Here is a 15,395-nt window from a genome sequence, read left to right as displayed (position 1 = left end):
AGAATGTACAAATTAATTTATATCTGTAGTTTACTACTTACCTAGAAATAAATTTAGTTACTATATTTATAATAGTTATTTTATTTGGACTTACGGTGACTTGCTTGTGACTATACCTTTTAGCTTACGTATCTGAATACATGCGTAGGAGATATAAGTAACAGCTGACAATACAAGGAGTAACATTAGATAAAAATTCGATTTATTCGACGTCTCTTTGACTTATTCTCCGTCCTTATAATTTTGTTTTTTTCTTAGGTCTGTATATTAAAAGTTACAGTAACTTCAACTCTACTAATTGTATTGAATTTAAACGGGATATTTTAAAAGTCCTTAATTGATTATTAATATATTTTAATAATAAATACATTACAAGTGTAAGTATAACTGCTGTTGCATCTTTTACTAAAAACAATGTCGTTCTTATCTTTTTTACAGAATATACATTTAATACTCCTAGTTTAAATATAAATAGTTATGGAACTATCCTCTAGAAAAAACGTGTGTTACAGTATCACCCTTACTGGAGATTTATTGATAAAACACTTATAAAATCCAAAAAGAACCTCTGCTGTATCCGTACCTTTAGAATTATTACACTCATCTACAACCTTGTTTATAGCTTTTTTATCACTTTCTGGAAACAATGTAACTATTTTATCTGCTTTCACAACGCCATCCTTATCTGAGTAACCAGTATTCATGAAAATACAATATAAGAATTTATTAAAATTTTTATCGTCACTCAACTTTGACTCTTTTAATTTCATCAAAGTTTCCGCACTTATTCCGGTTTCAGAAAAGCACTTTGATATTACTTCTAAAAGTGGCCCCCTTTTTTCTGGCGGTAAAGAAGCCGTCCTCTGGAATTAAGTAGTAATTATTTTATATTATTTATTTACTAAGTCAGTATTAATGCAAATGTCTTATGCCTATACCTAACTTATAGTCATGGAGAATTTAAGGGTGAACATCATGACTGGTTAATCAATGCTGACAGATGTCACTGGATAGATAATGTTATCAATACTGTGACAAAAATTGAAATTTACATTCGTACTAAAATTGTGTAATACTAGTCTTGTACGTGTGAATGTTAAATTCTAAAAAAATGCGCTCTTATTAAGTATGCTTTTGGAACTAGTTTAAAATATAAATATTTCTTAAATACCTGTTCCGCATATCCAGCACTCAACAAAGTCATTAACAATAACAAATATAACATAATCGCCATCTTTATTAAATAATCGCTTATCAGTTAAAGTTAAGGTCGGCTTTATCTTTACAAGTCTACAGCATGAATTGATCACCTTTAAAAATCTTATCGCTTATATATCAACTGTATCAGACTATTTAAAGGATAACTTGAATAGAAACCCGTTTCTGTATTACAATGTTTTGATCTAACAACTTCATTACCCATATATACATTATAGTAGCAGTATTTCTGATGTATTCCTCCTCGATCCCCAGTGTAAATGGTATCAGTCACAGATAGTATAAAAACCGTATGATAAAGATTCATATTCGTCTTTTGTTTCTTCTTGCATTCTTAAGGATGACTACTAAGATAGCTCATTTTCCATGTAGATTACATGGAAAATGCGCTATCTTATTAGGTAGTTCACAGCATAAAAACAATCTAAGCTTCATGGACAAATATATTTCTATCTTAATATTATTATTGTGAAAGATCTTAGCGTCTCAACGATCCAACTAATTAAATCTTAAAATTAACATTCTATATTCATTTTGAAAGTTATAGCTATATTGAAATACATATATACCTACCTACTGCTGTACAAGCCATCAACACAAGTCATTTTATTATTATCATATTTCATCACACAACCTCACGACAGCTCTTTCTTTTAATAAATTTAGCACATTAATACAGTTAAAAAAAGATAAAAAGGGGATATTTTAATTGTAATGATTAAGACTTAACTGTTTATTACTAGCTGTGCTCGTAATACACTGTTCATGTTATATATATTTCATTCAAAACCATTGTGCCGTTTAGTTGTGAAACGGTAACAAACTGACAGAAGACAGAAACAACTTTTCGGATATATAATATTAGTATAAATTTTAACTAACATTTCGTCACCGTCCACATTCGGTCGGTATAAACTCAATTTAATATTATAAAAACCCAAAACTACTTGTAAAAATTGTAAGAGACTAAAGTGAAATACATCTATTCAGATATCGTTTTTACTGTTAATTGGTTATATAGTAGTCAAGGCAAAAGTACCATAATAGTTCCAATATTATCTTACTACAACGTTGTAATTACTGTGTTAGCTTTATAATAGCTAAACTACCAGCTAGTTCCGAGTTCCTCTGTTGAACAACATAGCATAATCTTATGTATATTCCTTATTGCACTTTTAGATACACTAACAATACTAATCTGTATAATTAATTCTTCAGTGTGTGTGTTTGTCATCTAGCACCTTAACCAACTCTATTCTAACTAACTACGAGTATAACTCTACCCTTAATTCGACTGGACTGATTGGTTAATTTGTGTATGGATTTCAATGTGTTCCTGATTACTTTGACCGAACACCTGCCGAGGTGGCGCTGCTTTAGCAGACAGGACAATATATACCGAATCCACTTACATGTTTCTATTTTATCTTGGACTCTATTACCATTTCCACGTTTATCGTCTCATTTGGGCTATCGTGCATAATCTATACGAGACTACTACAATTCAAGCTCTTCCCAGAAACATAGAAGGTTACGCAGCCTTCGTTGTGTGGCCACTGCTACGATTTCCAGGAGTAGTTTTATGTATATTTCTGTGAAGTTATGTATATTTCGAAGCACAAAGCAAAACAGCCACAATACTTTTAGTTTACATGCCATTATTACTATTTTAATATGTATTTACAGCTTAAATCTATTTAAAAATAATCTCTCAAGATTATAGTGCTACACTACATCTCTACTATACTTATTTATTTTATTTCCACCGAAAATAATTAATAGTTATCAGGGTAGGAAAATAATTAATAGTATAGGTTCGTACTCATTACGCCAGTAAATAAATATTTTTTTTTTTGTTTTAGGTAGATAAAAATAGGATAGCAAATAAACTCAAAGTACGTAGATATTATTCTTTTCTTATATGTTGTTAGACAATGTAAATATAGTTTTTTTTTAATGTAGAATTGTTAAAAATATGTTAGTCACATTGTCTAATATATTGACAATCACATTTTAAACGAAAAACGTGTGCCTGTTTACATAAAAGTATGTATGTCAATGTCACTGAAATAAATATTCATGATATGGTTACAAACCATACTAGCCTTGCCACCACAATGATTTAAGAAGACAGGAAAATATCCGGTATAAAGAAATCAACTGTTACTGATTTGCGTTTGAAACAACAAGTAGTTACTTCTACTGCCATATTGGTAACTTTTGCTGGGCACTGTTAATCCTGTATGTTTTATTGTTATGATAGACTTGTTTTATCAACGTATACTTAAACCAACTAGCACATACAGTTGACATTTATTAGTATTACGATACATATAATAATCATTAAGACTGTGAAAGTAAATACCAATGAGGTATATAGACGCAGACATGCTCGTTACTATTACGTTAGTAGTTATTTATACTACATAATATTAATAAAGAGATGAAGTTTGTGACGTTGTAGGAGGGTAATCTCTGGATCTATTTAAAACTATTTACACAATTCTTGCACCACAAGAAATACATGTTATTTATAGATGTAATAGGTACACATGCATAATATACATAATATCAGGTTACAATTAATAGGAGCGGAACTGCAATGAAAAATATTGCAAATACGGGGAAAATATGACGCTAACGAAGTAGCGCGGGTCATCGGGTAGTTCGGTATCGGGTCATCGATAGATTATTCTTTTTTTCCATAATGCAAGTTACTGTAAATTCTTCTATTGTTTGGTCTCAATTATTTTTTTAGTCATGAGTTTTTAAGTAATTTTTTTTTTTATTGACTATATTGTTTCGAAACTAGATACCTACAGTACCTATATAGTTTACCAAAATTATAAACTCTGTGAATTTTTTAATTAAAGCATCTCGTAGATACCTACCACTAGTAGAGTAGTAGAGTAGTATACTGGTAGATTACGTCACAAGGATGGACATGAATTTTAAAATCACAGCATATCGTTTATAAAAAAAAACAGTGTTGATTATGCGTGAATAGTCAAATATCTTGATAAACTACTTTATAAGTATATGTATGTAGATGTAAGCTAATGACAAGATAGAGTTATATATATACTTAAAAATCTATAAATTAAAATGTATTCATCAAGAAATATTTCAATTCAGTTTTTGTAAATTACCTATATTAATTACTTGTTACATTATTTCACTTATTATATGTTCACTGTACTGAGAAATCAATCTGCAGTACCTATTCACAGATGCAATATTATAATAAAATTCTGATTTATTGAATAATTACATTATAATATATTATCTACATATTTATTAGCAAGCAGGTATTAATCAGATTGCTATAAAATATTTATATTATATGGTAACTCGTAAAGAATTAAATATTCATGTATTTAATTTAACCATTACAGTCTTACTTATTTTTTATTTATAATTATATATTTATATTATAGTATAATTATTATAATTATATAAGAATATTAGAATATCATTCTTAATGGACTATTTTTTATAATACAGTAATAGAATGATAGAACATTTCCAGCTGCATCTGGTCCACGTTCCTTACTGCATTTTTCTACGATGCGTTTCATATTGTCCCTATCATTTTCTGGGTAGACAGACATAACTTTCTCCACGAATATACGTCCATTTTTGTCAGCGTAATCTGTTTTTATGAAAGCACAGTATATAAATTTGTCGAAATCCTTTACAGAGCTCAGTCGTCTTTCTTTTATATCTGCCAATGTGAAAGCATTATTAGCAAGCATCTACACCTGTCTCGCTTATACATTTTCCAAAATTCTCTTTAATCTTAGCACTGAATTCGGTTGATATATGGAAAGGTCTCTGAAAAAAGTTGCGCCACTTACAAGTTGCGAGGTGACATATTGACTTGTTATGGGCATGTTATACCATGATCAATCGTAGACATGGCATAACATGCCTACACCACGACCATGTCTTACTAAACCACGTCTTCATGAAAGTATTTAATATGAACGTGGTATCATGAAAACTGAGCGAACGACCAAATAAATATGAATGAGTTATGTTAAAAATGATATGTGTAAAAGAAGAGTAAGCTTAGATACTACGACGGATAGTGACCTATAGAACAAGACATACTGCGCCGATCCCAAATAATCTATAGGTTATAACGGCACAGCAATGATGTCATTTTAATTTTAATAATACTATTTATGAAAATTATTGTTACAATAAAATAAAATGTTGTAAGTACCTACCTAGTTGTAACAGAAACATGTATTTAAAGGTAATGCCACTCTATTTTTATTATAGGGATCTTTTACATGAAACTAAATAGACAATCTTCTACGTACTATCAGTATATATTAACATTATAATTCAGTACAAGAACAATACAAATATACAGTTCAATAAACATATTATTATAGTATTAAACTATTGTTATTACTTCAGTAAACATATTAGTAAGCATAATACTCGAGAGAGGATATTATCTTCTTGTAGAAACCTATTAACTTATTTTTTATTTGCAAGTGTTATTAATTGTAGTTCTACATCTTTATTTATCTTAGCTTTAATTAGAAGACAGGTAGATGTAATAATTCTAAAACTAATATTGTGACTAAGAAAGTTATGAAAATATTTGCGTTACCTTTTCTGCATATCCAACAGTTAACACCGTTAATAATAAAATTGAATAAAATACAAGAACATTTTTATATTACTTAATACTGATACTGATTGAAAATCTGAAGAAAGTTATTCTTCGTACTTGATCAGCGTTGTACAACCTATTCATTGTGGAACATTGTCAATTTATACAATACCTGAAACATTCACACCAATAGCATTGACGCGAAAATAAATTGAAGTCGATTTTAGTTTAATTGTTTACATATAAATTTCCAATAGATGTTTTATAATAGTAAGTATATTTGATCAAGAATTTATTATATGCAAAACCCATATATCAAGTTCGTTCATCCCGTTACTTCAGTCTTTCAAAGACCACAGAGAATACAGGATACTGGGAACATTTTTTTCCTTTTTTATTCTCTGTGATTCAACTTGTATCAGTAAAATTATTGTAATATATTTCAAATAACTCATACCCCGTCGATGCGCCCGTGTCGTAGAATTCCTTTCGTGTAAATACGCTTACGAAAACAATTATTTTATAACAAACAATTATTTTCTTTTATCTCTTTTCTTATTACGCTTTTAATAATAGATATGTAATTACATTGTCATTCTATGTATGTCGATGTTTTTATAATTCACATGGCATATAATAAGTACAAGTTACAGAATATAGAAAGAAGTAAATAGAATAGACTAAATATTAAAAACTGTAAGTAAATAAAATAATAGTACAACTGTCTTATCTTTTCTTACGTAATAAAACTGGAAAACTAGCTAATAGCCCCTCTGATGGGAAGCGGTAGCCATCACCTCTATACGAGTAGGTAAATGAACATCATTATCATGTGACACCCGTCATATCATCCATTCATTGCTATTCCAGAGTACTAAAATGATATACTTCTATACTATCTTGTAATTTCCCTGCCTAAATGTAACCTACAACCGAAATAAGACTTACAAAGCAATTTACTCTGTGGCTAAAATAAATAAGATTTAGGTACCACGCAGACTACTCTGTATTTTTTATTGTGCCATTCAATCAACCAATTTCTTTGTATAGACATAGAGACAGTTTATCCATTTAATTATGTTATAATATTAGTACAGTTGACCTTACAGTCAGTATTATAATTTATTATATTAGACTTGGTACTAAGTCTAATATATTAAATTTGTCATCTCTAATATTAGTTTTCTTTATGCAACAAAAAAATACAATAATAAAAACTATACAAAATATTCAGGTAAAAAATTTTTGATACTGTAATGATCAGTATCAAAAACTTTTTAATACTTTAAGCACAATGCATGTAAGTACCCATAAATTAATTACACAGCCTCTTGCGTATCTTTTATATTAATAAATAATAAAATATAATATATAATAAACATATATTATATTAATATTTAACAAAGAGAAAGATTGGAACAAATTTTTAAATTAGTTCCAATCAATAATACATTCTGTTCTGTTGTGGTGGTGTGGTGGTACTTATGTAGTACTGTAGTTTCATATCTGAAAAGCGCGATTTTTTCTACAATACTTTTTATTGAAATAAAATATCAAAGCATTTGTTATTAAAAATATCTATATATTTGACATAAACAAATTATTTGTAAATATATAACAAATAGCGCTGGCAACTATATCACTAAAGCATGGCTCCTTATAAAAGAAGCCTATAAATATGAACGATCACTATACATCATTATCCATAAAACTACATTATTTTGTTAATGTTTTAATTATATCATTGTCATTAGTACGGGAGATTTTTCAGATAAGCATTTGAATACTCTGAATGTTGTTTGCGGAGCGTCTTTTCCAGTTTCTTCATTGCATTTCTCCATAACCTTTTTAACAGTATCTATATCAACATCATTGGGCATTACTGCGATCGCTTTGTCTAATTTTAGACGTCCGTCCCTCTTCCCGTAACCGGTTTTCAATAAAGTGCAATAAGCGAATTTATTCAATTGTTCATCTTCAGCAACATTTTTTCCATCGAAATTCGTGAACTTTATCAATAGGTCAGGATTGACGCCAGACTCGAGGATACATTGAGAAGCTGCTTGAATAATATCACTCGCTACATCTGGTGGAAACGGCACTTTTCTCTGAAAATAAATTGTTGTTTTAAGAAAAAATACGACTTACAATGAAATGATATGGAAAAAAGATGTCGAATCTTGATGTCAAGAGACGACCGACTATAGGCAAACGAATAGTACTGTACTGGGTAAAGGTACAATGTCAAATACACTACAGGAAATAAATATTTTCAAGTAACCGTTCATATTCAATATTTATATAGAAAAATAGACAACGTCTATAGAATATATTTCTATAATCTGTTATTTTACAGATGTATTGGTAATACAAAACTGTAAGTGTTAATACAATTATAGAAACACTAATTAAAACATTTTTATAATTGTTTATTGATATAAGTGATTATCAACAATTATATCTACCTACATATATATGAATTGTAATTAAACTTTTAGGTACGGTGTAGAAAGTACGAAATTTAATTGTTAATCCATTCATCCATTCCAATATACTAAGAAATATACAATACAGTAAGCTTTGTAACATTAATTAGTATTGTAACTCATTTCACATTCTTAAATTCTATCTATCCTCTATGTGGTATTCACAGTACACAAGATATGTCTGTCTGTTTGTTTAACCTAGTGTTAAACAAACAGTAAGCAAACAGTAAACAGTATACAGTATATATACGTTACATTATGTATATCTAGTTATACAATCATTACAAATAATAAATAAGGAAAAAGTTATAAAAGAAAATACATATATATATTCTAAAAAAATGTAACACTTGACAAACTTTACTTATTAATGCTAACATAGTGTAGTTATGTAAATAACAATAAATCAAATGTCTAGCATTAATTTTTTCTTTTGCATTAAATAAATAAATTATATATACCATATATCTATCACTATTACTATTGATATAATTAGAGAGATTATTTATCTTTACTTTAAACTCCTTACAGAGTAGGCCGTAAAGATGTGCAATTTTTTACTTCAATTAAACTCTTACTTTAGCTTTCTAAGCTTGCCTCGTCCATAACACTACTCGTGAAGACTCATGCTTCCTCTATCAGATGGCACACGATATTACGGGTCATGATAAGTGAGTTTAGACCTTCGCCGTTACCTATATCCTTTCACTTTCACATATATATTTTTTCCTGATGTCGTTTGATTATCGATATTTTTTAAAAAAAATTTTTCACACCACAGAAAAAAATATTCATAAATAATTAAAAAATATTGTAGCAAATTTTATCTAAATGAATATATGAATACCTGTGCAGCAGTAGTAAGTCCGACAGCCAATATAAAAAACAAAAGCGTTACACTACGCATTGTCTTAAAAATATTATTACAGCTAAATATCACAATTACAATTTAATAATAATAAATACGAAAACAGCGGTGTATTTTTAAAGAAACGTTGCTTCAATGTTAAAATGAGCAAAGAATATGTCAATGAAGCGAAGACTCGCTGGATTATATACGACCTTTAATATCTACCTACCTATTGGGGGTACGTACAGGCGGGCTGATATTATACAAAGGAAAAATTTTAGCTGCAACCTCTAAACAAGCTAACTATTGTACAACCTTAAATCTTATAAATCTGTTAAATCATTTTTCTTAAACAAAGACTATTATTCGACTATTTAAGACTATTGTTGTAATTTTAATTATGTTATACATATACATCTATATAAATGAACCATGTAAACATATTGATTTTAAAAAACATCATTTCAGTTGAGTTCATGACATTTCTTCTCAATTGAATCTACATATTACTGAACCACTACTACTCCGTTAGGAAAAAATATTAGTACAAAAATTTGGACGTTTATCAGAGACTAAAATGTTTAAAGATGAATAAATTATTTTTGATTTTATATTTTAAATATTGTAATATTTTCTCAGTAAAAAATATTATTATTTTTTATTGAATCTACACTAACATTTTTAAGCTGAAAAGTTTGATTGTTCGAATTGAGAATTTCTTTTGAAGTTGTATACCCCGTTTATCGAGGAAGAGGAAAGCTATAGGAGAGGAGTATCTTGAAAAATGTTACAAAACGGAAAAGATGAAGTTGCGCATGTCAGTTATTTATTTTATTTCATTGCCTTAATTTAAGTAAGTATTTATAGCTGTAGTAGATTCTATATAATATGATACTAATGAACCTACTTTAAGAGGGAAATTTAGATAAAATGTAACGTTCATATTTTTTCTGATATCTCAACGAATTTAAGCCGATTCTGATGATTTGTAATAATAGACTTTTTTGTTGCCTTACTTATTTTTTCTTAATCAAATTTTTTGTCATTCCGTCATGGCAGGACTAACTTCAAAATAAATAATAATATAGCTACAAGATTTTCACAATATATTGTTGGCACCATGTTGACACCATGCACCATGTGCTACTGTATTCATATACGTCACACGAATATCAGCGACGCATAGGAGTTTTGTAATAATTTTATCTATTGTTATTATTCTTTGGGAAAACCTCTACCTCCTTAGTCAGTCATTAGTAAGTCTCACTTAGTAATAAATATACCAACATAATAAAAGCTACATGGAAGTAGATGTAAAGATATTTAAGTTGGCTTTTATAGAATGCGATCAGACATTTTTTTAAGTCTAGCCTACGTTAACGATTTAGGTTGTCGGGGACGAGTGGAGTTTGTTTAGATAAGCATAAAGTCAAGTCAATTAGCCCAATGCTACGAATTCGTTAATCATGAATCAGGATTGTTTTCACGGAGAACTTACTTGGATGAAATAATACAAATCCTCAACTTTTTGAGTAAAATTACACTATATGCATATGTCTTTCTACTTATTTTTAAGTAATAAATTAGTTAAAATTATTGAAGAGAGATAAAAATAAATTTATATTCATACAATATATAATCTATTTTGGTGTACGATTCATTGAGAAACTCAGAAAAGATGGTGTCCTCAGCGCTAACTCTCTTGTTGTATTAAATACGCATTTAGATGAACTTTACACCAACTCTTTAAAGAAAAATAAAAAACCATCGCAATAAAAACTTGATTCTTAAAATTTATTCTATGAAGTCTACGAATTCTTGCTATATCCGCCTATGTCCATACAAGTATTTACCTGCACACATTCCTTGGTTTTTACATATAAAAATTAAATGGCTGTCTGTATAGTATGGACATACATTTAATTAATAATTATGTAACAAAGCTTCCGTAAAATGTCGAAAAAACGATATTTTCATATATAATTTAATGTTGCTGTTTCCCATGTAATTTTTAATACTTTATTTTTACGAATTAATTTATAAAAACGATAAAGGTGAACCAGGAAGATTATGAGTATACTAAGAATATTTTAATATGTATATAATTTAATTGAAATAAATTAAACAATTATATAACAAACAATAAATGTTGACTTGACTAATGTTTTAATTCTAACAGAACAAGCAAAGGTAAAATTTCGTTTTTCGTACTTGTAGTCGTTTCTTTCATATAATTTTCTTTTACTTGAGTAGACACCTGTCTATGTACAACCTATTTGAATAGTATTTAACATTTCGATTATTAATCTTGTATTCAATGCTACACAAATTAAGAATTATTTTTATGATATTTATACGATTCCATAAGGAATTTTGAGACCGTGCAACTGAATAATAAATAAATATTTTACATAGAAGACATAAAATTTAAAATAAAACATGTGTCTTAGTGCCATGAGAATAACACTTCAATATTTCAAAAGCAGTATCTGCGGCATCTTTACCAGTCTTCTTTCTGCATTCTTCTAATAACTTCTTCGCGTCTGCTTTATCAACACCTTCAGGTAATTTTGATAAAGCTGTCTCGACATTCAACTTTCCTTGGCTATCAACTATACCGGTCTTCTTGAAGAAGCATAGGGTGAACTTTTTTAGTGCATCGTCATCATTGAATTTGCCTTTTTTTGCTTCTACCAAAAGGTCTGGCTTCACACCAGTTTCTTTTTGGCATTCTACTGTAAACTGTTGTACTTTGTCTTTTTGAGTTTGCGATAGCTGAACATTCTGAAAACATAATATTGTAATTATTGTATTTTTTATATATTTCAATTTATATTTATTTCTACTAAACAAACCTAACCACTGGCTTTGGTAACCCTGTCTCTAACGAAAATCAGTTACTTCCCAGTTGATACCATATAACTATCTTCATATAACTCATACAGCCCTAGTTAGTCCCAAGCTAAGCTGAACTTGTATTATGGGCACTAGATAAGTGATACAAATACGTGAATAAATACATACATAATATACACACATATATATAGAAAACACCCAGATCGATACAAAAAATCATACCTATAAATATGAATGCTTACAGCATGCGTGGAATCGAACCAGCTATAATCGGAAATAAAAGCAGCGTGCCATACCGCTAGACCAGCGAAGTTATCTTGTTCAAACTTGTTCCAAAAGATATTGAATTAAAAAATCCAGTGCCAATGTGAATAAAGTTGACAAAAAGATAAATATGACATCATCGAATACACTAAACTTTACGTAATCTCAGACACAAATATTAATATCGTTATAATAATTTAAAATGCCTACTCCTAGCATTCAAATACTGCAATAGTATTTTAAGATAAATAAGTCATATAATACATTATAAACCTAAATACATTTTATCCTAGTAGATATTATTTTTTACTCACATGAGCATCCACGGTTTGGCCAGCTACGGCCATTATTAAAACCAAAAACATAAATATTTTCATTTTCGTAGACACCTGAGTTTCTTACCTTACTGACAGTAAGTGTTCAGTACCGTCACAATTTACTCTTATATATCGAACACCGAAGGAAATCAAGACAGGAAACAACTCTTGTATTAGGAAGCGAACGATCTAATTTAACCTTTATGGGGTTATATGGCTAACATATTTTAATAATATATGTAACTCAATTATGCCTTTACGTATATTTAAAGACAATCAAAATATATGCCTTACATTTTGACTGATTTTCAATAGAGAAAGACAAGTATCGGATAATCCATCTGATAAAATGTCAAAAGTACTTATAAAACATCACATAAAGTATAAAACAAATCATATTCATATGTCATATATAGAACATTTTAAGCAGTTTTGGCATTTTTCATGGTTCCCTAATATTATGAACGCGAAAGTTTGTAAGTATTATTCATTCACGCAAAAACTGCTGAGTAATTTAATGGATTTTAAAGAAACTCTAAAAAGCCATATTGGCTTATGCATCAGAATAATACATAAGCTATAAATTTAATGCAGATGAAACCCTAGCACCTAGAGCACAGCTAGTAAAATACTTGCCTTGATATTACAAAATCTTTTATTGATATTAACGTATTTCTACACTCGAATAAATATCTGATATCCTGCTTCAGTCAACCCATTGTCTGGTACAAATTGATTACACAAAATACGTGGAATTATTATTATTCAAATCTATAATTATGCTTCTTTGGAATAATAGTACACTTTGCCAGTAGAGGTGGACCTGCAGCGAAAAATATTTCACAAATAGAGAAAATGTGACACAGACGAAGATGCGGGGTCAGCTATTTTATTATATGTACATACATATACATATATCATCAAATAATTCTATTTTTAATATGAATGTTGATTGAATCTTAATTGATTCAAAATAAGTCACTGATTATGTAGTTCAGTTATATGCACCTGTTGGCAGTGAATGACTAGTATGGGCATATATGTATGCACAAGTAACCTCATTATCATCTAGGTTACTACATCGCATAATAAGGTAAAATTATTTTTATTACGAATTGTCATAATTCTGCTTGGACTATAGATATATCAAAACATGTACCTAATAAATATATAAACAGTTGCTGTCGGCTACCTACCGTACATAAAAAATATATGAAAAAACTATTATTGAGAGTCTTTAACAACATAAATAAACTTAACACAATAACTATAAAAAAACTGTTTCTACGTGTGTCTTAGAAACGGTTTAAGCGATTTGGATTATTATGACTCTAATGTATTATAGCAAGTTTCATTTTAATGTAGATCTTGTTTTATACCAATCCAAGATCTCGTTTTGTAAACTAAATAAAAAAAGCTAAGCTGTTATTATTCCAGTACTGCGAGCTCAGCTAATACATATACATATTAAGAAAAATCCTTCTCCTACAACTATGTTACTTAATACTACCTATTATAAAATACCAAAGATGTATAATCTGTACGGGCACAATGGAAATTTTCTCACGACACCAGACAGATGGTAGTAAAAAAATCAAATAGATTCTGGTATGAAATGATGAATAGGAATTGAGTAAAACATAAATACATATAAAGGAAACTTGTGTATTGCTTAAAAGTATAGACTTATGTGTATTCGTATGTTTATTCTATAGATTAGAGAATTTTATATAGGTACCTACTTGAACCAAAGAACAAACGAGATTTTTTAATAAATCTTTCAAAGCTGTCAAATTTGTGCAAAATGTTAACAAGACACAAATATCTAGTATTTCTGTTACGTTACTATTATATTGTGTACCATTATTTAAAAGTATTCTTATGACGTATTGTGCTTGTTAAATTTTAATTGTATAAATAATTCATATAACACGAAGGATATATTATCATTATCAATGATACAACCTCGATCTAGTTTGTCTAGATACTAATTAGCATGCTGGACCTAATGCTCAATTAAATATCTATATACGTAGTAACGCCGTCAGGATACCTGTGGCAATTATTAGGTTTTTATTTAATATCAGTATTAAAATTGTTCAATATGAACGCTGAATGCTGCAAGTTTACTGCTTACATGAAAACAATCAGTAATTTAATTACAGACCATATGTATATTGTAAGGAAGATTTAACTGAAAAGAAGGTTTTCGGTTCGAAGATAGAACCTGGCGTTATTATCTATACTTGCTCTATGTTAGTACGTCTCTATAATATCAGGCATATTTATGATAATTCGAAGTTATTATAAATCCCTTTGATATCGCTTTCTGTAAATTAAAGTATAATATTTGAAAATCATATTTAGACAAAAGACTTCTTAGCGCACCTACCATTTATAGATAGAAGTGCAGCAAGTTCGGATAATGGATAGGTATATAAAGATAACTTCTTGAACAAATTACTTTTTACTATGGAATAGTTACTATGTAGGTAGTACATAATTATATCCATATTGCTATATTTGTATTACTATTTTCTTTCAATTTTACTAAGATATGAAAATACTATGAAGGTGTATATGTCCGAAAACTACAGCTAAATGGTGAATCCATACAAATGTCAGGGAAGCGCAACATTAAAATAACAAAATGGAAAATAAGAATTTGTCGTGACATATTATTATTTATAAATATTCTATATTTCAAAATATATTTGTTTTTCACAATCACTTCAACAATGTTTTAAAACTTAAGTTATATAAATAATGTCTGG

General features: G+C 28.8%; 3 protein-coding genes across 3 annotated transcripts; all 3 read right to left on the bottom strand.

The window, feature by feature from the left end:
* Nucleotides 1–506: 506 nt before the first annotated feature.
* LOC131843437 (uncharacterized) lies at nucleotides 507–1,234 on the bottom strand. Its single transcript, XM_059192081.1, has 2 exons — nucleotides 1,172–1,234; nucleotides 507–863 (listed from the first exon to the last, which is right to left on the bottom strand). Exons 1-2 carry the CDS (start codon nucleotides 1,232–1,234, stop codon nucleotides 507–509), a joined length of 420 nt encoding a protein of 139 aa, XP_059048064.1.
* Nucleotides 1,235–7,481: 6,247 nt separating this feature from the next.
* LOC131843498 (uncharacterized) lies at nucleotides 7,482–9,333 on the bottom strand. The gene is made up of 2 exons (XM_059192165.1): nucleotides 9,182–9,333; nucleotides 7,482–7,956 (listed from the first exon to the last, which is right to left on the bottom strand). Exons 1-2 carry the CDS (start codon nucleotides 9,239–9,241, stop codon nucleotides 7,585–7,587), a joined length of 432 nt encoding a protein of 143 aa, XP_059048148.1. The 5' UTR covers nucleotides 9,242–9,333; the 3' UTR covers nucleotides 7,482–7,584.
* Nucleotides 9,334–11,611: 2,278 nt separating this feature from the next.
* On the bottom strand, nucleotides 11,612–12,681 carry LOC131843504 (B1 protein-like). Its single transcript, XM_059192172.1, has 2 exons — nucleotides 12,619–12,681; nucleotides 11,612–11,968 (listed from the first exon to the last, which is right to left on the bottom strand). The coding sequence occupies exons 1-2, from the start codon at nucleotides 12,679–12,681 to the stop codon at nucleotides 11,612–11,614; spliced, it is 420 nt and encodes a 139-aa protein (XP_059048155.1).
* Nucleotides 12,682–15,395: the final 2,714 nt, after the last annotated feature.

The sequence above is a fragment of the Achroia grisella genome, unplaced genomic scaffold (genome assembly GCF_030625045.1).
Source record: "Achroia grisella isolate CSIRO2021 unplaced genomic scaffold, CSIRO_AGI_Agris_v1 utg308, whole genome shotgun sequence".
Classification (NCBI taxonomy): domain Eukaryota; kingdom Metazoa; phylum Arthropoda; class Insecta; order Lepidoptera; family Pyralidae; genus Achroia; species Achroia grisella.
This window is presented reverse-complemented; position numbering and strand designations above follow the sequence as displayed.